Source organism: Galeopterus variegatus, unplaced genomic scaffold (genome assembly GCF_000696425.1).
Source record: "Galeopterus variegatus unplaced genomic scaffold, G_variegatus-3.0.2 Scaffold6255, whole genome shotgun sequence".
NCBI lineage: Eukaryota > Metazoa > Chordata > Mammalia > Dermoptera > Cynocephalidae > Galeopterus > Galeopterus variegatus.
The window spans coordinates 60,002-86,104 of record NW_007732366.1 but is presented as its reverse complement, the minus strand read 5'-3'; the positions used below and the strand labels follow the sequence as shown (position 1 = coordinate 86,104).

General features: G+C 44.0%; 1 protein-coding gene across 1 annotated transcript in view; it reads right to left on the bottom strand.

Moving 5' to 3' along the window:
- Positions 1-23,611: 23,611 nt before the first annotated feature.
- The window catches only part of LOC103606064 (patr class I histocompatibility antigen, A-2 alpha chain), a 4,105-nt gene continuing 1,613 nt past the window's right edge, over positions 23,612-26,103 (bottom strand). The window contains exons 2-6 of the mRNA XM_008590658.1: positions 25,996-26,098; positions 25,100-25,375; positions 24,875-24,979; positions 24,373-24,405; positions 23,612-24,236 (exon numbers count right to left, since the gene is read on the bottom strand). Of these exons, the coding sequence (XP_008588880.1) occupies positions 24,064-24,236; positions 24,373-24,405; positions 24,875-24,979; positions 25,100-25,375; positions 25,996-26,098 (690 nt within the window). The 3' untranslated portion in view covers positions 23,612-24,063. The remainder of the gene's footprint in view (positions 24,237-24,372; positions 24,406-24,874; positions 24,980-25,099; positions 25,376-25,995; positions 26,099-26,103) is intronic.

Genomic DNA, 26,103 nt, shown 5'->3' with positions numbered 1-26,103 from the left:
AATTTTAGATTTTCTTTGCTGGTACACAGGAATATAATTGATTTTTATATTGCTTTTATATCCTGTGGCCTTCCTGAGCTCTTTTCTAGGGCTGGCCAGTTAGCTCAGTTGGCAAGAGTGCAGCCTTATGACACCAAGATCAGGGGTTCAGATTCCCATACCGGCCAGGCACCCCAAACACAAAACTAACAAAAAAATCCTCTTTTCTCAGTCCTAGGAGGCTTTTTTTTGTTCTGTGTGTGAATTCTACATACAGGGTCATGTCATGTGCAAATAAGGTTTTGTCTTCCTTTCTGATCTGGATGCCTTTGATTGTTTTTTGTTTTTTAGTTTCTTGGTTTTTTTGTCTTATTGCACTGGCTACAATCTTCAATACCATGTTAAATAGAAGTGGCAAGAGTGACCATCCATGCTTTGATCCTGATCTAGGAGGAAAGCCTTCAGTCTTTCATCATCAAATATAATTTTAGCTGTAGGTATTTCACAGATACCCTGTATCAGGTTGAGGAACTTTTGCTCCATTCATATTTTGTTGAGAGTTGTTAACATGAATGATATTAAGATTTTTGCCAGGCCGGCCTGGTGGCGCACTGGAGAGTGCGGCGCTCCCGCCGAGGGTTCGGATCCCATGTGGAGACCGGTTCCCGCTCACTGGCTGAGCGTGGTGCAGGCATGACACCGAGGGTTGCGATCCCGTTACCGGTCAGTAAAAAAAGACAAAAAGGGGAAAAAAAAAAAAGATTTTTGCCGATTGTTTTTTCTGCATTTTTTGAGATAATCATGTGGCTTTTGTCTGTTAATATGGTCTATTACATTAATTGCTTTCCAAACGTTAAACTAACCTTGTATGCCTGGGATAAATTCCAATGGACTAATCCTTTTCATGTGGTGCTGTATTCAGTTTGCCAGTGTCTTGTTAAGGATGTTTGTTTTTATGTTCATTGGTGATATTGCTCTGTAGTATTCTTTTTTTCTGATTATCTTTGTCCGACTTGTCTGAGAGAGCTTTTGAAGGATTGCCTTATTATTTAAATATTTGATAGAGTTCATCAGTGATGATATCCATGCACAGGAATTTCTTTGTGGGAAGATTTTTTATTTACGGTATTAATGTACAGTCTATTCAGATTTTTTATTTATTCTTGAGTCAGGTTTGGTAATTTGTGTCTGTCTATGAATTTGTCCAACTTATCTAAGTGATCTAATTTATTGGCATAAAGTTGTTCATAATATTCCCTTATAATGCTTTTTAATTTCCAAAGGGTTGTTAGAGATATTCTCTCGTTTGTTCATGATTTTGTTAATTTGTGTCTCATGTCTCACAATCCCTGTTTTGACTTTTGAAGTGAATAAAACTGTTTATCGATTTACTTGGATACTCTTTACAGAATTTCCTGCATTGCTGACCTTGTAATGAAATTTAGTTAGAAAGGAACTCAAATTTGGAGATCCCTCTGGAGGAGGCTCCATGGGGGAGATGGTGGATTGTGGCAGTAGCAACCCCAGGGTGCAGAGGGTGGGCACACGCAGCCTCAGCCTGAGGGGCCTGAAGAAACCCCCTTCTCCATGTGGAGAAGAAGGCCACCTGTGGGCTTCGAGGACAGGAGACTGGGTCGAATGCCTGCTAGGAGCGGGGGCAGAAAGGCCATGGCAGCTTCAGCCAAGCAGCAGCCCTTGGGGTGGAGCTGTGATTCCAGGGCCAAGTGGACCAGGAAGGAGCAAGGATGGCCAATGTGCAGGTTGAGAGTCTGGGCAGTGCAGAGGGGCAGGGAAGGCTGGGCCTCCTCAAGCCTGGGTGCTGCAGGGTCAGGGCAGGTACAGACCTTGTGGCGGCCAGGCTTTTCTAGGCTGGGCCTGATGGATGGGCTCTCCAGTGAGGAGCTGCTAGCTCAGGGCTGGGGAGGGAGGAAAGCTGAGCTGCAGGTGGAGGGCAGAGCCTGCAGGGAGCAGGGTCTGTCCTGGTGAGTAGGAGCCTCTGCAGGTGAGGAGGGCCTGGGAACTGAGGGAGGGAAGGACTATGTGTGTGACCCACCCCAGGCCAGGAAGGACACAAGCCGGGACCTCTCTTTGGGGAGGCCTTCCACTGTGTTGGACAGCAGGAGAGGGCACTGGGTTCCACTCCTGGGTCTTGTCCTTCAGTCCTGTGGCCCTTTTACTCCCTGTGTGGTGGGTGCTGGAAACAGTGCAGGTGAGGATGATGGAGTCTCAAGAGGAGACTGGAGAACACTGAGCAAAGTGGGGTGGGAGGAGAATCAAGGAGGGGCCTTATTTTTTCTGGACTTAATTCACAGCCTGATATCTGGAGAGCCCGAGAGAGTGTCCCTGAGAGGACAAGGATTTCCTACCCAATTAACACATTTCTGTTGATCATTTTTTCTTTGAACTTCCCCCCCAGATCTCATGATGCTACAAGCCCAGCACCAACACCAGATGGCGCCAACAAACCCTAAAGGCACCACAGCTGGGTTTGTGTCTGGTCAGCTCCTCACCCACTGATCTTAACTGGGGAGCATGGAATCTGCAGCCAGGCAGCCTGGGCTCCATCGTGGCTCTGGTCTTCTGGCACTTTTGCTCTTGGTACCTCCATTTCTTCATCTGTGAACTGATGAGGACATTACAGCACTCATCTTTTAGGACAGGATTTCTCAACATATTCACCACTAACATTTTGGACCAGATACTTCTTGTTGTGGGGTTGTCCGAGCATTATGGGATGTTTAGCAGCATCCCTGGCCTCTATCCACTAGATGCCAGTAGCGCCCAATTATTCCCCTCCCACCATCCCTTATGACAGTCACAAATGTCCCAGACTTTTCAAAATATTTCCTAGGGCCCAAATTTCCCACGGTTTAGAACCACAAAGGTGCAGCTGGGCCAGGAGCTCTGCTTGTCTGGGTCTTGTCTGGGTCTGGGGGCAGCACTGAGCCAGGTTTTCACACCTTCACACTTGAGCTTATCTTTTGCTTCTGTACAAATAAGCCTCTTTTTTTCCTTATCGTTTCCTTAAAGATTTTATCTACCTTTCAAACAAATCAATTTCTCCCTTATCTTTGCATTTATTCTTCTACACTCTTCCCTTAGTATATCCTGAAATGAATCAAATCCAATTCCAGTAATTAGCATGTTTCCTTGTATGACACCTGCTATTATACCCAGTAGAGTGCTGATTCCTTTAGGGCAGGAAATGTGTGTTCTTGATTCTGCTATTCAGATGATGTAATTCAATTTATTTTATTTTACTTCTCTGTAATGTTGCTTCTTATCTGTAGAATGTGAATGTGAATAATACCTGAATTACTGGACAATTTATCCCTTCATTCAACTAACATATATTGCTCACCCACTAGGAGTCAAATACATGGCACTATATTGTTTCAAGGATCACATCAGATGAAATGGGAAACTATGTTAAGGACATTGTAAACTGTCTACATGTACTTGATGGGGTTCACAACACGCTACCCCAAGATATGGCATCGTGACACCTGAGATATCTGCAGAAGCAGGAAGGTCACTCTCACATTCCCCTGTCCCTTCTCCCCTGAAGCAGGTCTCATTCCAGAAGTGTCCTCCCTATACCTGGAAGAAAAGAACAACCTTATTGCTAAAGACACAAGGACACGGAGAAGACTCCGAACAAACAAGCCTTGTTAGTCCCTCAGTTTATCACCATTAGATCATACCCCCTTTGTCCAAACACACTTCCCCATGACTCTCCACCTCTTCTCCAAACCTAAGCATAAAAATACACACGTTTACCTGTTTCACTGAGTCTTCATTTCCTTATGAAGCCTCCCTCATATATCTCTTTTTTTTTTTTTTTTAAAGATGACTGGTAAGGGGATCTTAACCCTTGACTTGGTGTTGTCAGCACCACGCTCTCCCAAGTGAGCCACGGGCCAGCCCCTTATGTCTCTTGTATGTAACACTTATATTAAGTAAATTTGTATGCTTTTCTATGTTAAATGAAATGTGTGTTAAAAAGTATTCAATGGGATAAGCAGGTAAACTCAGGCCATGACCTTTTTGGGAGAATTCACAGGGAGATGACAGGTGCCTTTTCCAGCAGATTAATTCCCACAGGCATGAGCTCTCCTATGCTGGTGGAATCTGAGGGAACCACTCTCATTTGCCACCACAACACCTGTCTCTAGACTTCTGCTTTGATACAAATCCCAGGAAATGAACACAGGTCCTCTAGTCCAGGGTGATAATCCCTTTTATAACATCTCTTCCAGGTGCTTGTCCAGCCTCTGCTCATCCATTCTGATTGAGCTCTTCGTCCTAGTTTCCTGTAGCCATTTCCTCTTCTTTCCACCCAGGTAGAACCATGAGGCCATATAGAACAAGCCTAATGTCTGTCATTTAGAATTTGTTCTTATAATAGTAGACATAGTCCTGCCTTTTCTTTCACAGAATCTTCACAATCTCCATGTCCTAAGTTGCTCTCCTTTGCCTACTCTTCATGTCCCAAATGGCTTGTGGAGCATCTCTTATGTTTCCTGTTATCCTTATAAGATATGTCACCTTGGCTCCTTGTCCCCTGGTTTCCAGTTGGGTTAGACAATAGGAGGTGCTGCAGGGATCATTGTGTTGGAGGAGTGAGAATTCAAGGCATTTATTAGCACACTCTGTCCTGCAGTAGCACCTGGATTCCTCTGCTGACAGCTGCGGCACAGGTTTTATGGCTCCCCTCCAAAGCTACATTTTTTATTAGGTTCTAGAAACAATTCCCTTCTGTTGTTCCTTCTGTCTAGAGGTAGTAATAGCTTCCTGGTGTTGCTAGTTCTGGGGATCCCTGCCAGATATTGCTGTTGCCTATGCTAAACAAAAATTATGGAGGGGCCATCGTTTTGGAAAGAGCTCCTGCACTAGACTCCAAAAGACCAAACCAAACCAAAATGGAGCCACTCATGCTAAATGTCACACAATCAAACTAAAACTTTAAAGAAGCAAGTAGATCCCAAGGCAAACCAGTTTTTCCTCAAAACAGGAGACTCCAGTCTTCCTGAATCAGCTTAATGAGGAAGTCCCCTCTGCTTCAATCCGTACAAAATAAGTAACCTGACATTAATCAATCAGTCTTTTTCAAAATTGTTCTGTTTCCTTGTTCCCACCTTGCAAAACCTATTTTTCTGCCATTGTCTAGTGGAAGCTCTCATTCCATTTTGTAGAGTGGAGACTTACCTGATTCATGAGTTATGAATCAAAACCAATTTGATCTATAACTAAATTAAGGGTTTCTGTTTTTGTTTTTGTTTTTTTGGCAGCTGGCCCATATGGGGATCTAAACCATTGACCTTAGTGTTATCAGCACCATGCTCTACCAACTTAGCTAACTAGCCAGCCACCACAAAATAAATAAATGGATTTGTTGTAGTTTTATCTTTTAACACCTGCCTACACCTCTGTAAATGGCCCAGCCATTAATCTCTCTCTAATGATCCCTTTCACTGTGCCATCTGTATCCTGCCAGGCCCATGCCTGATATAAGACATTCAAAAGGATAAAATATCAACAAGCATTTACACATATTCCAGAACTGACACATCACTTCTCCACGCTGATTCCAAAATTTGACTTAGTATAACACACATGAATTGAGAAGGGTTCTGGTGACTATGCGGGAAGGAAGGCAAAGACAGAAATACTCCTGCAATGAACATGTGATAGTCAGAGAGACCCCGTGTGCAGATGCTGCCCTGAGTGTCTTGGTGGGATCACAACACTGTTGTCAGAGACAGGGCATGGGCACAACAGAAAGACTGCAGTTCTCTTCCATAATAAGATACATGTACATTCCATAAGGAAGGAATGAAATCTACAGGGGAAAAGTAAACAACGTACACAGTAATGGGGCAGGATTGAGACATATCACTCTCAGTCTTTGACCTTCATAGTTCTGGAGAACAGCTCAGCCCTTGGGGTGTCTGAGGCCTTATGACGTCATGCAACAAGGGCCCACCTAAAGAACAAGTGCAAATCATTGTACAAAGGAGGAATACAGACAAACTTCCCAGACATGACCAGTGTCGTAGTCAGTTCAGGCTACTATAAAAAAAAATGCCATTGACTGGGTGGCTTAAACAACAGAAACTTATTTCTCACAGTTCTGGAGAACTGGGACATCCAGAGTCTGGTGAGGGCCCGTGTCTGCTTTGCAGACAGTGTTTTTCTTGTTGGATCCTCACATGGCAGAGAGCAGAGAGATGAAGCGAGCTCTCCTACGCAACAGAAACTTATTTCTCACAGTTCTGGAGAACTGGGACATCCAGAGTCTGGTGAGGGCCCATGTCTGCTTTGCAGACAGTGTTTTTCTTGTTGGATCCTCACATGGCAGAGAGCAGAGAGATGAAGCGAGCTCTCCTACATCTTTTTATAAGGGCACTAATCCTAGCCACAAGACCTTCACTCTCATGACCTAATTACCTCCCCAAAACCCCTCTCCTTATACCATCATAACAGAGGTTAGGATTTCAACATATGAATATGGGTGGACGCAAACATTCAGTCCATAGCACCAAGTCAAAGCTAAACTTTAATGAACACAGAGAGTAACATATACCACTTAACCTCCCCTCATCCACCTGCCCTTCTCCCGGGCCCATCTGCCACTGTCTGAACACTTAGATGGGTTTCCAAAAATGATCAGGTCTTATGTTGTTAGTTCCAAACGATAAGAATTACTCATACATGCCTTTTATTAAGCTATCCACCTAATTCTAGAGGCAATCTTTTGAGAAAAATATTTAAAATAATAAGATTTTTATTCAGCATAATGAGCTAGAATGAACAAGAGAATCCCATGGCACTGAGTCCTTCACAAGGCATGGATAGGGAAGGAGGGAGATTTCTTAGCTCCATCTTCCCAAGAATAGGAATGGTGCCCCAGTGGTTGGAACCACAGGTCTAGGGGTAACAGAGAATATGAGGAGTGGCATACATAAGATGGGAAATGGGCTCTTCTCACTATTTCTTATAAATGTTCAACTGAGAACAGCACAGACATATACAGGGAGCCATTTGGAAGAAAAACATGTCAAGGGTCCACAGAGAAGCAAAGCTGATGCATGAATAAGGAACCTATGGTTAGAACACGGTGCTGGTAACACCAAGGTCCAGGGTTTGATCGCTGTACTGGCCAGAGGCCAAAAAGAAGGACCCTGGCCTTGGAGTAAATACCAACTGAAATAAACCCACCTTAACAAAGTCTAAAATCAAGGCTAAGCAGAATCAAGGTGATTCTGATTTTAATTAAAGGTGAGTCACCAATAGTTAACTAACTGCTGAACTAATGTTAGCAGTCTTTGGAGGAAGATAGCATTTCCAGAATTTCTACAAGACATCATCCAGAACATCTGAAATGCAAAGCAGCAAAGAAAATGTAACCAGTACCGATAAAATAATCAACAGAAGCAGACCCAGAGATGATCTGAATATTGAAGCTGGCAAGCAAGGACTTCCTTTAAAATAATTATGATTTGGGCTAGCCAGTAAGCTCAGTTGGTTAGGGCACAGCCTTCTAACACCAAGGTCAAGGGTTTGGATCCCCATACCAGTCAGCTGCCAAATCAACAACAACAACAAAAAGGGTTTTGTAAAATAATTATGATTAATATGTTAAAGAAAATAGAGGAAAAGATGGGCAAAATGGATGAAAGCTGTCAGCAAGATAAATCATAAAAATAGAGAAAACACAAACAAATACTCTGAGAAGGGACAACACTAAAAAATCATAGATTTTATGAAAATCAAAATAAGAGAAACAATGTCATGACAATACCTTATAAATTTTAGAAGAAATGAAATAAGTTTTGAAAAACATGGTTGACCTAAGCTGACAGAGGAATAAATAGAAAACATATATAGTCCTATATCTATTATGAATTTGAGTTCTAATTAAATTCCTTCCCACCAGAAAAACTCCCTGCCCAGATGTCTTCACCTATCAATTCTTTCAGAAACTTAAGGACAGAATATCAATCTTAAACTCTTTCAGATAATAAAGAGTATATACTTCCCAATTCATTTTATGAGGCAACATAACCTAGACAAGGACCTAAACATGACAAGGATGTTCTAAGAAAAAAAAAAAAAACACCCACAGGCGAAATGCTCTTATGAACATAGCTGCAAAAATCCCACAAAATATTAGTAAACAGTACTAAGTAATATATAAGAAAATGATAATACATAATGACCAAATGTAGTTTATAAGAGAAACATAAGGTTGTTTTAACTTTTTAAAGAAATCAGAATAATTTACCACATGAGCAGAAAATAGTAGAAAAACATACTGTTATCTCAAAAGATGCAGAAAAACCATTTGATAAAGTTCTACGAACATTCATAATAAAAACTCTCAATAAACTAGGAATAAAAAAGAACTCTCTTAATCTAAAACAGTTATTTACAAAAAAGAAATCTCTCTATATAAAAACAATTAATAAGGAAATGTTGAACACTTCTCTGAGTTGGAAACAAGATAAGGATGTTCAATATCATCATTTCTATGTAACATTGTACTGTGGGTCCAACAGCAAAAATTTTTCAGATTAGGTAAGAAAGAGAACTGTCTTTATTCACAGAAAACATGATTGTGTATGTAGAAAAACTAAGAAACTCTATGAACAGCTGATAACACCAAGGTCAAGGGTTCAGGTCCCTGTACCAGCCAGCCACCAAAAAAAAGCAAAGAAACTCTATGAACAGACTAGTAAAAATAGCAAGTGAATTTGACAAGGTCAATATACAACAAAAAATAACATTTCTGTATAAGAGTAATAAACAATGAGAAGAAATGACATTCTTTAAACTGTACTATTTATAATAGCATAAAGAATTAAGTGTAACACAAGATATACAAAATCTCTGCACTCAAATTATGTAACATTACCTAGAGAAATTAAGTGGAGAATTACTTTATACATATGGATTGGAAAACAACATTGTTAAAATGCTGTTTGTTCACAACATGATGCATGGAGTCAATGCAATTCTAATCAAACTCCCAGCAGGATTTTTTTGGTGGGAATTGATGTGCTCCTTCTAAAATGTATATGGAAAAAAACACTTCAGTGTTTCCTGTAAGGAAGGTCTACTAGCAATGAACTCTCTTAGCTCTTAATTATCTGGGGATGTCTTAATTTCTTCTTTATTTATTTTAATTTTTTAATTGTGCTAAAAATACACATAATATAAAATTTGCAGCCACCTCCAGAAGCACCCTGAGCTCCAGAGCCCAGCCAGTAGGGGACCAAGGGCTTCAGTCACGCCCCCAGTGTCTGCATCCAGACCAGTGATGACCACCCGCCCCGCCACCACCAGAAGCCCCCTGGGTTTCTCTGCCAGAATGAGGGGGATGCCATGGGCCTTGACCACTCCCCCTACCTCCTTGCTCCTCCTCCCACCCTGTCCCTCTCCCCCTTCCCTCTCCCCCTCCTCCCCAACTGCTCTACAACAACATCTTAGCATGTAAAATATATATATATTAATAAATAAATAAATTTTAAAATAACAATAATAAAATAAAATTTGCCATCTTAACTAGTTTTAACAGTACATAATGGTAGTGTTAAGAACATTCAAACTGTTGTGCAACCAATCTCTAGAACTCTTTTCATCTATATCTTCGACTCTATATCTTCATTTTGAACAATAGTTTTTCCACACATAAAAGTTTTGGTTGACAGTTTTATGGTTTCAGCACTTTAATGTCTTGTCCATTGCCATCTTGCCTCAATGATTTCTGATCTCAAATCAGGTGTTAATCTAAATGAGGATCCCTTGTACATGGTGATTGTTTATTACCTTCTGCTTTCAAGATTCTCTCTTTGTCTTTCACCTTCAGCAGTTTGGTTCAATGTGTCTTGGTGTAGAGCTCCTTGAGTGTATCCTACTTGGAGTTCATTCAGATTCTTAGATGTGTAGATTTATGTCTTTACCAAATTTGGAAAGGTTTCCTCTGTTATTCTACCAAATATTCTTATTGTCTCTATCTGTCCTCTCCTTTGGGGACTCTCACTATGCTTATGTTAGTATACGTGACGGTGGTGTCCAGAGGCTTCATAGGCTCTGTTCATTTGTCTTCATTCTTTTTTCTTTCTTCTCCTCAGACTGCATAATCTTAATTGAACTATCTTCAATTTGCCGAATCTTCTGCCTGCTAAACTCTGCATATATTGGTCCGCTTGATGGTGTCCCTTAAGTCTCTTAGGCTCTGTTCACTTCCTTTATTCCATTTTTTTTTTCTTTTTGCTCCTCACACTCTATAATTTCAAATGACTTGTCTTCAAGTTCACCAATTAAAGGGGCAAAAGCCAAGAATGGGGGAGGGGGATGAAATCTGATGTTTCAACAGATTTTTTATTTTTTTAATACATTATAAATAAAACCATAGAGATCACATATCCCCCAAACTCCTTTACCCCTCCCCAGGGGATCTGGAAGAGAGATGGGGAAGGACCCTGCCAGAAATGCCAGAAATGGGTAGACAGAGAGATAAATATGGGTGAGAAAGATGTGGGGGGAGGAACTGGAGGAAAAGGGAGCTCAAGAACCTGGGGAAGAGGGATTGGAGAAAAGGGTTGGGGCTGTCTCCCTCACTGCCCCCATCAGAGTTATGACACAAAGACACAGAATCCCTGTTTCCATGTCCTTCCCCCACTCACCCTCCCAACATTCAAACATGGTTTTGCAAAGAGATGCCCAGAGCTCTATAGAACTCTTACAATGGCTGGCATAGGGTCGGGGACCCCCAAAGAAATCTGTGTTTCCCTTCTCTGCCCACCCATCCTTCCCAGAATCTGACCCCCTCCCCACAAGACTTGCTTCTGTAGCCTAGGGTCCCTAGCTTTCCTCCAGTTATCTTTCCCCAACCAAATCCCTACCACTCTCCCTTGGCCTTCTGGTTTCTTTTAGTTATTTTGTCCATGGTTTCCTTTAGCTCTTCTGAGCATAGTGAAGACAATTAATTTAAAGTCTTTGGCTAGTAAGTCCAATGACTTGGCTTCCTTAGGGACAGTTTCTATTCATTTATTTTTCTCTGTAAATGGACCACTTTCTTGAATCTTTGCATACCTCATAAATTTTGTTGAGAACTGAACATTTTGAATACTATAATGCGGTAAATCTGGAAACCCAATTCTTCCCCATCCCCAGAGCTTTTTGTTCCTGCTTGTTGTTTATTGGAGTTGTTTCTTTACCTAGTGCAGTGGATTGAATGTCCCCCCAAAATGACCAAAGCTTAATCCCCACTGTAACTGTTGAGGTAGGGAAGTCCTTTTATGGTAATTTAAAGGTGGGGCCTTGAAGAGGTGATTAGATTGTGAGGACCATGCCTTAGTGAATGGATTAATAGGTGATTAGATTGTGAGGACCATGCCTTAGTGAATGGATTAATAGGTGATTAGATTGTGAGGACCATGCCTTAGTGAATGGATTAATAAGTTGGTGGTTTAATGGTGATAGTGGGTTTGGTATTGAGGGCTTTAAAAGGAGAATGCATAAAGAGCTATCTCTCTCTCTGTTCTGCCATTTTCTGCAATGTGATACACCGCACCACTGAAATCACCACGAAGGAAGGCCTCCACCAGAGTGTTCCTTGGACTTTCGACTTCCCAGCCTCCAAACTGTAAACTATAAATATTGTTTCTTTATAAATTACCCAGTTCCATGTATTTTATTATAAGCAACAGAAACAGACTAATATATCTATTAACTTTTCTAAACTATTTTTGTAAAGATTGTTTCTTTTTCACTAAAGTCTATTTCATTAGCTTATTGGTCAGATAGTGACTTGACAGTGGTTTCCTTAAACAGAGCTGAAAAATGAATAATACTCTCCCAGACTTTGAAGATTGGCTCTGAATTGTTGTACTCCTTCAGCACCTAAGTGGGCTGTTTACAACTCTATCTTAGCCTTCATTTACTGTTTACATGGAGCCTAAAGATCAGCCAGAGGTGAAAGTTTAAGATCATCTCAGCTCTTTTTTTTAGCATGCATCTGGCCTTCTAGATTGCCCAGTATGGGTGGGAGCTTTTCAAACCCCGTATTTCTCCATGAATTTCTTCCTCCACAGTCTGTCTTCCTAGGCTTTTCAGTCTGTCTGCTGCTTGCCCCATCTGTTATCCCTTGCTCTAGGCAGCTGTGACTACTGTTGGTATATCTCAAATGTCTTCATTTTTAAAAGATATTTTAGGATATGTCACTTAGCTTGATTTAATCATTGCACAATGTATACAAATATTAAAACATCGCATTTTATCCCATAAATGTATACAATTATTATTGGTCAATTAAAAATAATATTAATAAAAAATATATAAAAAGAAAAAAGAATCTAGTCTGACAGCATTTTCCTTTCAGTACTTTATAGATGTTGCTCATCGGTCCTCTTATTTGCGTTGTTTCCAGTGAAAACACTGCTGCCATCCTTATCATTATCCTTAAGTCTTCTTTTTTCCTTTTGCTGCTTTTTCAATTTTCTCTTCTTTTCTTATTTTGAGCACATACAGATTATTTTAGCCTACAATTACAAAGTGAATTTGGGCAACGAATCTATAGGAGGGATTGCTGATGACTGGTTGCAATTTCTCAGAAATAATTGTTTGTTCCTTGTTTTACTGAGTCAAAGGCAACTTTCCTTAGAATATTCTTGTATTGGGAATGTCATAATTAATTTTATGTGCCACTTTGAGTGGACCACGTGCCCACGTAGTTGGTCAAACATTATTCTTGGTTTTTCTTTAAGGGTATTTTTTGGATGAGATTTACATATAAATGTGGGTGGGCTTCATCCAATTAATTGAAGGCCTGAATAGAACAAAACACAGACATCCTCCATCAAGAGGGAATTCTGCAGTAGACAGCCCTCCAATTTGAGCTTCAATATCAATTGACCAAACCAGAAAGAGAATTTTGTTTGTGGACAGCAGTTCTAAGATGAATGCACAACATCTTGTTTGGAAGGCTGCCACTTTGATCAAAGAAGATAAAAATCTATCAGCTCAGTGGGCTGAATTGCATGTGATTCTCTTAGCAGTGATGGAAGAATTGAACAGTAATAAATGCCCCTATGTTTCCATCTTTACTAACTTATGGGCAGTGGCCAATGACCTGGCCATGTGATCAGGCAAGAGAGCAATGGAAAACTGGCCTATGAAAGGAATGCCCATATGCGGCACAGTCCCACAGTAATCACTATGGTTATTTGATGAGTGCATTAAAATAGCATGTGTTGATGCCAATCACAACACCACCCTTCCAGGTTTGGAAGGTGATTGGAATTGTCAAGAACATATTCCCAGGTTGTCACTTGAAGTGGACCCCTGTTGTAGTGAAGGCTTATAACTTTATGTTGCCTTGACATCTGTATAAGTCTATTTCTGATGTTGATAACAAAATACCTGAGTAATTTATAAAGAAATAGAATTTATTTCTTGCAGATTTGCAGGCTGGAAAGTCCAAAGTCCAGGAAACACATCTGGTGAAGGCCTTGTTCTTGATGGTGGCTCTCCACAGCAACACAGGGTGTCACATGGCGAATGATTGAATTGCTTTCCTTTTAAAGGCATCAGAACCATGCCCATTACCACCCATTAAACCATCAACTTATTACTCCATGGAGATGGATTGATCCATTCACAAGTGTACAATCCTCACAATCTAATCACCTGTTTCAGGCCCCATCTTTCAATGAACATAATTGGATTTCCCACCTTCTTTGCACTATTATAATGGGGGTCAAGCTTCAGTGAGTTTTGGAGGGACATTCAATCCACAGCATTTGGCCCCTGACCCCCCAAAACTCATGTCCTTTTCACGTACAAAGGCATTCATTCCCATCCCCAAAGTCCTAATCTGTTTCAAGTCAAAAGACCAAAGTCTCATCTGTGAAATAAAATGAGTTACCTACTTCCAAGATACAATAGAGGGTGTATTAGTCCATTTTGTGTTACTATGACAGAAATACCTGAAACTGAGTATTTTATAAGGAACAGAGGTTTATTTGGCTTACAATTCTGGGAGCGCTGCATCTGACATGGGCCTCAGGCTGCTTCTCTGCTCATGGTGGAAAGTGGCAGGGAGCCAGCGGGTGCAAGCAGATCACATGGTGAGAGGAAGCAAGAGAGAGAGAGAGAGGAGGTGCCAGGGCCTTTTTAAACAACCAGCTCTCGGGCCAGCCTATGGCTCACTCGGTAGAGTGCGGTGCTGATAACACCAAGGCCACGGGTTCAGATCCCATGTAGGGATGGCCGGTTCGCTCACTGCCTGAGCGTGGTGCTGACAACACCAAGTCAAGGGTTGAGATCCCCTTACCGGTCATCTTTTAAAAAAAAAGATAAACAACCAGCTCTCACAGGAACTAATAGAGCAAGAACTCATTCATTACTCCCCCCACCCAGGGAGAGCATTAATCCATTCATGAGGGATCCACCCCCATGACTCAAACAGCTTCCAGCACTGCCACACTGGGGATCAGATTTCCACATGAGTTTTGGAGGGGGCAATACATCCAAACTCCATCAGAAGAATAGGCGTAAGACAGAAATTCTCATTCCAAAATGGAGAAATGAACCAAAGGAAGAGGTAATGGGTCCCAAACAAGTTTGAAACCAAGTAGGGCAGGCATTAAATCTTACAGTTGGAAAATAATCTCCCTTGATTCCATGTCTGGCATTTTCTGCATGCTGGTGTGGGGGTTGAGCTCCCAAGTCCTCTGGTAGCCCCGCTCCTATGGCTTTCCTGTGCTTAGGCCATGCTTCAGCTCTCCCAGGCTGGTGTCGCATGCTGGTAGCTCCACAATTCTGGAGTCTCGATGGCAGTGGTCCTGCTCCCATGGCTCCACTAGGCATGGCCCTGGTGGGGGTTCTCTGCTGCAATGTCAACCCCACATTTCCACTCAGCATTGTTCTATGAAGGCTCTGTGCATTGATTCCACCCCTGCCACAGATCTCTTCCTGGATCCCCAGGCTTTTTCATGCATCCTTTGAAATCTGGGTGTGATGCTTCTACAAGGTCCTGCATTCTGTGAGCCTGCAGACTTGATACCACATGGTCGCCACCAAGGCTTCCAGTTTCTGTCTTCTGAAGCTGCAGGCCCAGCAGCACCTGGGGCCAATTTAGCCACACCTAGGGCAGCCGGAGCATCTGAAGCAGCCTGGGTGAGGGGAGCAAAATCCTGAAGTGGCCCTGGGCAGCAAGTCCATGGATGGCACCTCAGGCCTGTTCCCTGAAACCATTCTGTCACCCTAGGTGCTGGGCCTGTGATGGGAGGCGATGCCTAGAAGATCTCTAAAAGTTCTTCAAGGTCTTCTTTCCATTCTCTTACTGATTCCTTCTTTATGTCCTGATCTACTTAGCAAACAATCTCTGGGCTGCACCCTTGATTTCCTCTCCCAAACACACCTTTTCACTCTTTATGTGGCCAGGCTGAGAGTTTTCCAATTTTTTGCACTGTGCTTTCTTTTGAATTATAAATTCTAGCTTTATGTTATGCCTCTTCTGCCATAATTCAGCATAGGCTGTATTATGTATCCGACTGCCTGAATACTCTGCTGCTTATAAACTTCTTCCATCAAATACTCCAGTTCATAACTTTTAAGTTCCACATTCCACAACTTTTAGACATGAACAGAATGCAGCTGAGTTCCTTGCACCTCTATAGCAAGGGTGACTCATACTCCAGTTTCCAATAAGCTCGTCTTCATTTTTATCTGAGACCTCCTTAGAATGGCCTTTATAGTCCATATTTTTATCAACATTCTGCTCACCACCATTTAATTGGTCTCTGAGACATTCTGACCTTTCCCTGGTCTTTTTGTCTTCAAACTCTCACCAGCATCTAGGCTTTTCCAGCCTGCTCCTCCTAGTTCTTCCAGCCTCCACCCATTACCCAATTCCAAAGCCACTTCCACATTTTCAGATATTTGCTGTAAGCAACACCATACTTCTCAGTACCAATTTTCTGTATTAGGTCATTTCTCTTCCTTAAAATAGAATACCTGAAACTAGGTAATTGATAAAGAAAAAGAATTTATTTCTATAAATTTTGGAGGCTGGGAAGTCCAAAGTCCAGGGAACACATCTCGTGAGGGCCTTGTTCTTGATGGTGGCTCTCCACAGTGACACAGGGTGTCACATGGTGAATGATTGAGCAAGAGAGAGCTAACCTGCTCACTTGCTCTAGTCCTGAAGGCATCAGAACCATGTCCATTACCACCCATTAACCTATCAACTTATCACTCCATGGATGTATCAATCCATTCACAAGGGTACAGACCTCACAATTTTTCACCTTTTTAAGTCTCCATCTTTCAATTATCATAATTAGATATTCCATTTTCCTACCACTGTTAAAATGGGGGTCGTGCTTCAGTGAGTTTGGGGGGGACATTCAATCCACAATATCTGTTTTAATATAAGTTGGACTTTCCTATACCAGAAGCAGAGCTCAGTCACCCTAACACAGTTTCTAGTTCCTCTAGGTGGCTGAACCATTTATCTATTTTACACAACTACTCCTAGTGACCACCTCCCTATGGATAGCTAGATGCAACCTACTTGACTAGCCCCCCTGACCCTCACATCCCTGGTGGACTATGCAGATACACAACAGTGACCACCTCTCAGTCACTGCATGATCTCCTGGAATGTGTGCCTGCTTACTTTAAACCCTCCCAAGAAAAATCCCCACGGGAAACCTGTTCGACTAATGCCCTGAACTCAATAAAGGTATTAGCCCATGGGTCCCTTTTCATCTCCCTCTCCCTGAATGCAATCCCTGACCTCCATGTGTGTGGCCTCAAGGCATGCTGTGTACCCCCCAGAGTCTGTAAGTACTAAAAAGTCCTAAACTTTCACATTGTTGTTGTGTTATTGAAGCCATGCCCCCAATTTGACTTCTGACTGTGAGGCCACCCCAAAGAGACACATGCAGGTGTATCTTCTGCTGATCTCTTTTGTCTGGGACTTTGCTGGCTGTTGGGGACAGTAGCTACCAGCTAAATTGATAAAGAAACTCAGAAGAGTTTTGTTCAAAATATCTGGGTCCATGACATAAGTGGACCCTTGGGGCTGCAGCAATGTAGAGATGGGCTGAATCTAGACACATTCCTCTTACACCCTCCAAGGAACAAAATACAATAAGAAATATTCTGTGTGCCTAAAAAAGAGAGAGACTACAGATGGCTACGTAAAGATTCTCTAGTGGAAAGGCCTTGAACATCCAGAGCTGGCAAGTCAGACTGATGCCAGCACCAGGGGGAGGAAAATGAGTCTTGAAAAAATAGACATGACTCTGGACTGGTGTTTGCTTACCTGGAGGTAGGTGCAAATGCTGAGTGCTGTGAAAGAACCAGAACAGAAGATGTTGCACCAATTTGGACCACTGAGTCACATTTCTTCAGACAAAGGAACTCACTTTACAGCCCATGATGTCCAACAGTGTGCAGAGAGATATCCTCCTCAGAGAAATACTTTATAGAGAATTGAAACAGTCAATTGAAACATTGGTTGTCTGAAATAGGGAGTATAAGCATGAAAGGCTGCTGTGACTCTACAATTCTTTCCAAGGTGGGAGGATGCTACAATGATGACGATACTTCTCAAGTTGCTTTTTTCCTATCTAATGCAGTGTTCCCAGGGTTGTGCCTTCACCCCATCTGGCAAAGTTGAGGCTAACAGTGAATGCAGCTGTATTACCTGGTGGTCAGAGAGCTCACTGGCTCTGCCCCTGTGTAAACCCACCCACTACACATGGGAGTGGCCCGAGGAGAAATACTTGCTGGAATAGTATTGCTGCCTGCAGTCCAGACCAGCACAGCAGCCAAATCTAATGTGCCCTCCAAAACTGGAAAAGTGCAGTGTAAATGGAGAGAAGGAATAGTAGCTGAGGATACATGAATGAATAAACAGGATATGTAAGGAGAGAAATCCAATATTATGTTAACACCTTGAAAGAGGCGTGAGCAAGAGATGACACTGTCTCTTAACTCAATTATGCCAGATGCCCAAAAGGGTGAATCCACATGTCACTGAGACCACTCCTGCTTTTGGATCCTGACAAGATTGAATGGAAGCCTGTGAACCTGATGACCTCATCCTGGGAGACATTGTCATACCGTAGGATGATGAACTGGACTGATTGTTAATGACTGAATCAAATTCTAATAATGTGACAGAATCTTTTTACTGTTTTGATTCTTTTGCTATGAGAAATCTGTGGTCAAAGGCCAGGGGGTGACTCGAGACATTGTCATACCGTAGGATGATGAACTGGACTGATTGTTAATGACTGAATCAAATTCTAGTAATGTGACAGAATCTTTTTACTGTTTTGATTCTTTTGCTATAAGAAATCTGTGGTCAAAGGCCAGGGGGTGACTCATGGTATAATAAACGTGTTTGGTCTTTGTCCCTGGTACCTGGCACAGAGCTCCTAAAACTTTTAGAATCTTCTATGTGATGAGTGTCTTTAGTGGGCTTTAGAGATGACGTTTGGCTGAGGGGCCCCTAGATAGCTTCAGGATGGGCACTGGTTGCCAGAAAGACCAAGCTATGATTAAAGTGTTGGAACTTTCAGCCCTACTACCAATTTCAAGGGAGTGGAGAGAAGCTGAAGGTTGAGTTCAATCACTGATGGTCAATGATTTAACCCATCATGACTACACAATGAAACTTCCAGGAAAACCACTAAACAATGGGGTTTGGAGAACTTCCAAGTTGGTGAACACACCACATGCTGGGAGAGTGGTGCACGCCAACTCCACGTGGACAGAGGCTCCTGCACTCAGGACACTTCTAGATCTTGCTCTGTGTACCTCTTTATGTGGCTGCTCATTTGTCTCCTTTACAATAAACTACGTAGTATGTATAACTTTTCCTGCATTCTGTGAGTTTTTCTAGCAAATTATCCAACCTGGGGACGTGGGGAACCCCTGATTTTGTAGTCAAATAAAGATGCACATAATTAGGGATCCAATACTTGTGGCTGACATCTGGAATGAGAGCAGTCTTGTGGGACTGAGCCCTTATTCCCACGGAGTCTGAGGCTAAGTCAGATAGTTTGTGTGAGAATTGAATTGAATTGTAGACCTCCCAGTTACTGTGGTAGAATCAGATAATTTGTCGGGTAGAGAAAAAAACCTCTCACCACCCCACAGAGAGAAATTAAGAGTATGAGTAAGCAAGTAAATTCTACCATATCTCATCCCAGAGTGAACAATGTGCAAATGTAAACTTTTATATCATGTCCCTAGGTCTGCTAAAAAGTTTGCTACCAGCTGTTCAAGGTCCAGAACTTGAGTTGTACTACATCGAACCTAGAAAACTAGGATTTTTTTTTTTTTAGGCCTTTGCAGGGGTCACATAAAAGCCAATGAAAACTTATAAATGTTAGAGTCTCTCCCCGGAAAGATTTCCATGCACAAGGAAATATAAATATTTATATAAAACATCAGTGAACACACAGACCCTCTGAAGTCTTGTAGACCAATGTGTTTTAATCCCAGTAGGAGAAAAAGGCAACGAGAAGATGTTTTGAGTGACAGTTTCACCATCCCACAGTGCCCCTCAGTTATGTAGAGTATAAAATGGTATGGACACAGCTGGATCTGATAATATACTCTCAAGGGACTGAGTGGGAAGATGTCATTTATTAGTCACTGGTTCATCAGCCAAACACGACAGAGTGCCTACAGAGCACCAGATGAAGTTCTGGGCTCATATCACTGCTTCAAGATTGAAATTTGTCATTCTTTTTCCACCCCTCACCCTCCAGCACCTGAACCCTCTTCCTGTGTCAAGAGAATTCCACACTTAAAGTCTTGCTAGGCAACAGAATCTACCTCCCTGCACAGGAGAGGAAACTCTCCCAGTCATTCCTGCAGATGAACATGGACATGAGGCTTCAGCTCCACCAATCAGATGAGCACTTGCTGGAGTCTGACTCAGGACAAGGCGACACAGATAGGCTGGGACTATGCAGAATGCACTTTGGTAAAGATAGTGTTTGGGGGCCGGCCTGTGGCTCACTCGGGAGAGTGTGGTGCTGATAACACCAAGGCCACGCGTTCGGATCCCATATAGGGATGACTGGTTAGCTCACTGTCTGAGCGTGGTGCTGACAACACCAAGTCCAGGATTGAGATCCCCTTACCAGTCATCTTTAAAAAAAAAAAAAAAGATAGTGTTTGGTTAGAGGATGGTGTTATAACATCAAGTCAAGGGTTCAGTTCCCTATAACAGCCAAAATAAAGATGGTGTGAATGGCAATAGCAACATCAAATTGCCAGAAGCAGCAGCTATAGCAGTCCTAGCAGCAGGGTCTAGTGTCCAGCATCAGGATATCAGTGGTGTGCACAGTGACATCTGTGCCCAGCAGGAGGGGCAGAGGTTCCTATGTGGGACCCAACTCAGGGTGGGATTATACATTCTGTTCCTGGTTGTGTAGCCTCAAGCCCATGTCCAGCATCAGGATATCAGTGGTGTGCACAGTGACATCTGTGCCCAGCAGGAGGGGCAGATGTTCCTATGTGGGACCCAACTCAGGGTGGGATTATACATTCTGTTCCTGGTTGTGTAGCCTCAAGCCCAGTTCTGTGTTTATAACAACATACCTGACACTGGGTAATTTTTAAAGAAACAATATTTATTGCTTACAGTTTTGGAAGCTGGGAAGTCCAAAGTCCAGGGAACATCTCTGGTGAGGTGACTCTGCAGAAAGGCAGAGTGTACATGGTGAGAATGGCGGAGCAGAGAGAGTGCTAATTCCTCAGACCTTCTCCTTTTAAAGCCCTCAGAGTCACACCCATGACCACCATTAAACCATCAAAAGGATTAATCCATTTACTTGGGCATGGTCCTCACAATCTAATCACCTCTTCAAGGGCCCATTTTTTAGTTATCATAATAGGATTTCCCACCCTGAACAGTTATAGAGGGGATTAAGTTTGAGTTTGGGGTTGCTGGTGTGGCTCTTAGAAAATACACAGGCCTCTCCCCAGAACCACCATCTCAGACTACTATGTTTAAGACCAAGGAATCACATATTTAACAAGCCCTACAGGTGAGGCTGATGCACCACCATGTGGGAATCCTGGTCTATGTTCCTGCTGTTAGAGTGGGATCTGCAGACCAGCAGCATCAGCACCAACCTTGTCATAAATACAGAATCTCATGCTTGACTGCAGACTCTCTGTATGCTAGCGAGCTTTCCAGATGATTCCTATGCACAGGAATGTCTGGGACTTCCTGGGCTACATGCATTCTAGACACGGTGTTAGGACTGTGCATTCTGCTCTGAGAATGTGGTCTCATCAGATCACTCAGCACTGCAGCTTCAGGTTTCAGTCCTTGTTCCCTTTCTCTTCTACAGCCAGTCACTCCCTCGGTGACCTCATCCATGTGCTCAATCAAGACTTTAAATACCACTTACCTCCCAAATCTATTTCTCCACCCTGACTTTGCTCCTAAAGTCCAGACTCATCCATCAGACTATCGACCCAAACACATCACTTGAATTTCTAACAGCCCTCTCAGCTTCGACATATAAACAGCACACCTGTGACGTCCTCTCCTCAAATATACCCCTTCCACAGTCTTCCCCTTCTCCACTCACAGCAACCCCACCCATCCTTCTACTTTCACGGTCCAGAATGTCCATGTCCCTCATACCCCAGATGTCATGCACTAGGAAATGCTGTGAAGTCCATCTTCAGAAGTATCCAGAATCCAGCCACTTCCCACTATTTCCACTGCTCACATCGGCTGAAGCAACCGACATCTCTGGCAGGAGCACTGCGCTAGTTCCCTACACTTTTCCTACCACCTCACTGGCCCTCGACTCCCAATCCTGTTCTCAGCACAGCAGCCAGAGGGATCCTTTTACCAGAGAAGTCATACCATGTCCCTCTTCTGCTCAGAACTGTCTTCTAACTCCCCATCTCACTCAGAGAAAAGTCAAACCCTTCTAACATCTTCCAGGCCTATGTGATGTTGCTGTAGCTATGAACTCATCACTGTCACTCTCTGCTCCTGCTGTCCCAGCCTTCCCAGAACACATACATCTTCCTGCCCCAGTGCATTTGCAGTGGGGTTCCCCCTGCCTGGGGAGAACTTGCCCCAGACATCCTCATGGATAAATTCCTCATGTCCTTCAAATCTTCCCTCAAACATCACCTTTGCAACGAAGATTGTACTGACCACCCTAGTGAAACACCACGTTCCCTGTCCCTACACACCACCACACTCTGGATCACCTTCCCCACTTCACTTACTTTTTCTCTTAAGCCTACAGCACCTGGTATTCCCAGGTGGTCTCCCATCCAAGTGCTAACCAGGCCCAACCCTGCTTAGCTTCTGAGATCAGACCACTAACCATCTTCAAACAAAATCACGTTCCTCATTTACTCTACTTATAGAATAGGGTCTGTCTCTTCCCACTCAAACACATGCACCAAAAGGCCAGCAATTACTGTTTTTACTTCAATGATGTTTCTGAGATGCAAAAACAGTATGTCACATATCTGGCAGACAACAACTGTCAACTGAATGAATGATCATTGTCGAGCACCTCCCTATTCTAAAGCCAATTATCTCTATTAATGTCGTCTCAGGCCAAGTGCCGTTTTGTGGCACCTACAGCACAACGTCCTCTCACACTGATATCTGACATCAAAGCTGCCTGCGCACTTCTCACAAGTGCTGCTCATGTGCCTCTCTCCCACACCAGCCCTCCTGCACACCCCAGCACACAATTATATTTCTCTCTTCAGGAAAGAACAATCCTTGACTGATGGGTCCAATTTTCCAACCAAATATACATCTAAATTTGACTCTGCTGTTCACATCCATGAGTTTGGACTGGAGGCAGCGCTAGGATTACTACAGATGAGGGCAGGGAGCGGGGTAGGTGAGCAGAGCAGAAGAATTCCAACAGAAATTTATCTAGGATAAGAAATTATGGGATGCATCCTCTCTGTTAATTCCAGAATCTGGTTCCTTTAAAAAGGTTGGGGGAGAGATGGAAAGAACAATCCAGGAAACAGCCCTAGAAGGAGGGCAAGAGCTGGACGAGTCTGAAAATGCATCTCTTGATACCGTACAATCTCCTGTGTGCAGGGGTCTCCCTGGGCCTCGTGAGGACAATGACAGGAAAAATGACTCCTGCTATCAGAACGGGAACATCCAGAGGAGAAAGGGACCAGAACTGGTACACAAGAAAAAGAACAGGCATAATCCTCTATAGAAACAAAGACACAAAATATAAGCACACAAAAGATGGGGGAGCAGAGGGCTGGACCCAGCCAGGCTTGAGCTTTGGCTGACCTGGCCACACCAGCCCTCGCTGCCCACAGTCCTGGGGACACGACAAGGACCAGGCGATATCCGAGTCCCTGTGATCACACTTCCTTGTTCCTGGTGGAACAAGTTTCTACTGAGGGGACAAGTACAAGGGAACAGTGAAGATGACCCAGCTAAGGACTGACCACATTGAAGCCCCCGACGGACTGAGCAGCAACAGGGCTCAGACCCCGTCCACGATCGGCTCCTCACAGCCTCCCCCTGTCCCCACCTGCAACAGACTCAGCACAGCAAACACAGACTCTAGACGGTTCTCATTGTTCCCATTTATTTCCTCTGTCAAATTCGTCCTTCTTTAATTAACCCATCAACCGCTCACAGCAACAATTTGAAAAAGCAAACATATCCAGATTCTTATTTTCAGTAGGGAAGTAAGAAACTGCAGCTCAGTAAACAATGAAGTTGGGTCGGAGATGGAGACCTCCCACCCCACCTCTCTGGAACAGGAATGATGACTGGGGAAGAGAACACAGGTCAGTGTGAAGGGGTCGTGGTGGGCAGGGGTAGGCTGGTCTCCCCACCTCCTCACACTATGCTAACAGGAGCACAGACACATTCAGATGGGCTTTACAGAAACAGAAGTCAGGGGTCTTGAAGTCACAACACGGGGCTGTGAACAAGTTTTGCATCACTCAGTTCCACACAAAGCAGCTGGCTCACACTATAGAAGAAAATAATTATAAACAAATTCAGGTCAATCACTGTACGTGGTGACACTCTGAACAGCCCACAACACTCAAAATGTCCAAATCAAAAATTCCCCACAACCCAATCACGGCCCTCTGCCCTACTCCCCTCAACTTCAGGCCCTCCAGGGTCTTACCTTTACAAGCTGTGAGAGAACTGTCAGAGCCCTGGGCACCGTCGCTGCCTGGGATAGAACAAAACAGGACCTGGTCAGAGCCCATATGCAGCCAAAGGAGGAATTATGGGATGGCTGAGCTCCCCCATGGGCTCCCCTCTACACTGTCCCAACAGTCTCAAGTACCAGCATCCTTCATACTTACAGGCTGCCTGAGCATAGCTCCCTCCTTTTCCACCTGTGGGAAGAAAACATCCTATGAGAGGCCAGGGAAGAGGTAGGGCTCTCAGGTCCCAGAGGAACCCCCTTGTCTTGGACACCAGAGAAGTTTCCAGAACTGTGACTACAGACTCAGAGCAGAATCAGGAAACATGAGGAAAGGAGATGTAGGGGAAGTGGGCCAACTGCTCTCATGGAGGTCTGTCTTCAGCAGGGACCTTCCTCTCTGACCTCTGACTGCTGGGAATCAGGTCCATCACCACGATCATTACAGTGATAAATCTGTCCTTCATTTTCCATGTGTTTACAACAGAGTGTTAGCACACAAGTGTGTGTTAACACACACACACACACTTACCCAGGCTGGGTAAGCGCATGAGTGTGTGGATGGTATATTGTAACAGCAAAGCAGGGCACACTTCTACATGGGACTTGAAACCCCCCAGTGGGACAAGAAAACTCAGACCACACCTCTCACCCTTCCCTACCTGAGCTCTTCATCCTCCACATCACAACACCTGCAACAACAGCTCCAAGGAGAACGAGGCCAGCAACAATTCCCACAATAAGCATGTTGAGCTGAGGTGGCGGCTCTGGGAAAGGAAGGGAAGGTGAGGGGCCCTGACCCCCAGGCCTCAGCCCTCATCCTGCTGAAGGTGCCCAGAATGCCTCCTGCTTTCCCTAAGAGGCTCTGCCATCATCCCTGTCCTTACCCCATCTCAGGGTGAGGGGCTTAGGCAGCCCTTCATGCTGTACATGGCATGTGTATCTCTGCTCCTGTCCAGAAGGCACCACCACAGCTGCCCACTTCTGGAAGGTTCCATGCCCCGCAGGCCTCGTCTCCACAAACTCTGTGTCCTGGGTCTGTTCCTCCCCATCTCTCTGCCAGGTCAGTGTGATCTCCGCAGGATAGAAACCCAGTGCCCAGCACCTCAGTGCGGACGCATGGTCAGAGATGGAGTGGTGGGTCACACGTATCTTTGGGGGGTCTGAGGGGAAGGGTTGGAAAATTAAGAGCTTTGGCATCCCTCATGGGACACTCCAGTCGCGCTCATGTGACCATCCTGAGAATGGACAGGGCAATTGGGGTGATATATCTGGGATATAAAGCCTAGATATACCTAGATATATCTGGGATAATCTCCTGCTGTTTGGAAAGTTCTAGAATCAGGGTAAGACAGAACTCCGGGGTAGGAGGCTCTAGGTCACTCAAGGGGAGAACAGGCACTTCTGGTCCTGACCTGCGTGGAGGCCAAGAGACTCAGAAAAGCTGGGATCAGACCTCCAAACATACTGAGTGTGAGGCAGAGAACAAAGTCTGAGAAAGCCATGGTGCCCAAGGCTGCCTCAGGGGTCAAAGGGAACCGCTGATCAGTATTTCAGGGACTGTCTTCTCCAGCCTTGGAGAGACTCATCCCTTAACTGTCCTGGGAGAAGGGCTGCCCTCAGAGTCACTGTCCGTACCAGGTCTGGAAACCCGTGAGGATTCTTCCCCTCTGGACCACAGGGAGGGCGACACTCTAGCGTCGGTCCCATTTCCCTCCCCTCCGTGTGGGAGGCGAGCGGGGACATGTGCAGGAGATGGGAGCTGCCCCGCGGGCCCTCGCACCTGCGCGCTGCAGCGTCTCCTTCCCGTTCTCCAGGTATCTGCGGAGCCACTCCACGCACGTGCCCTCCAGGTAGGCCCTCCGTCGCTCCGCCCAACCGGCCGCCTCCA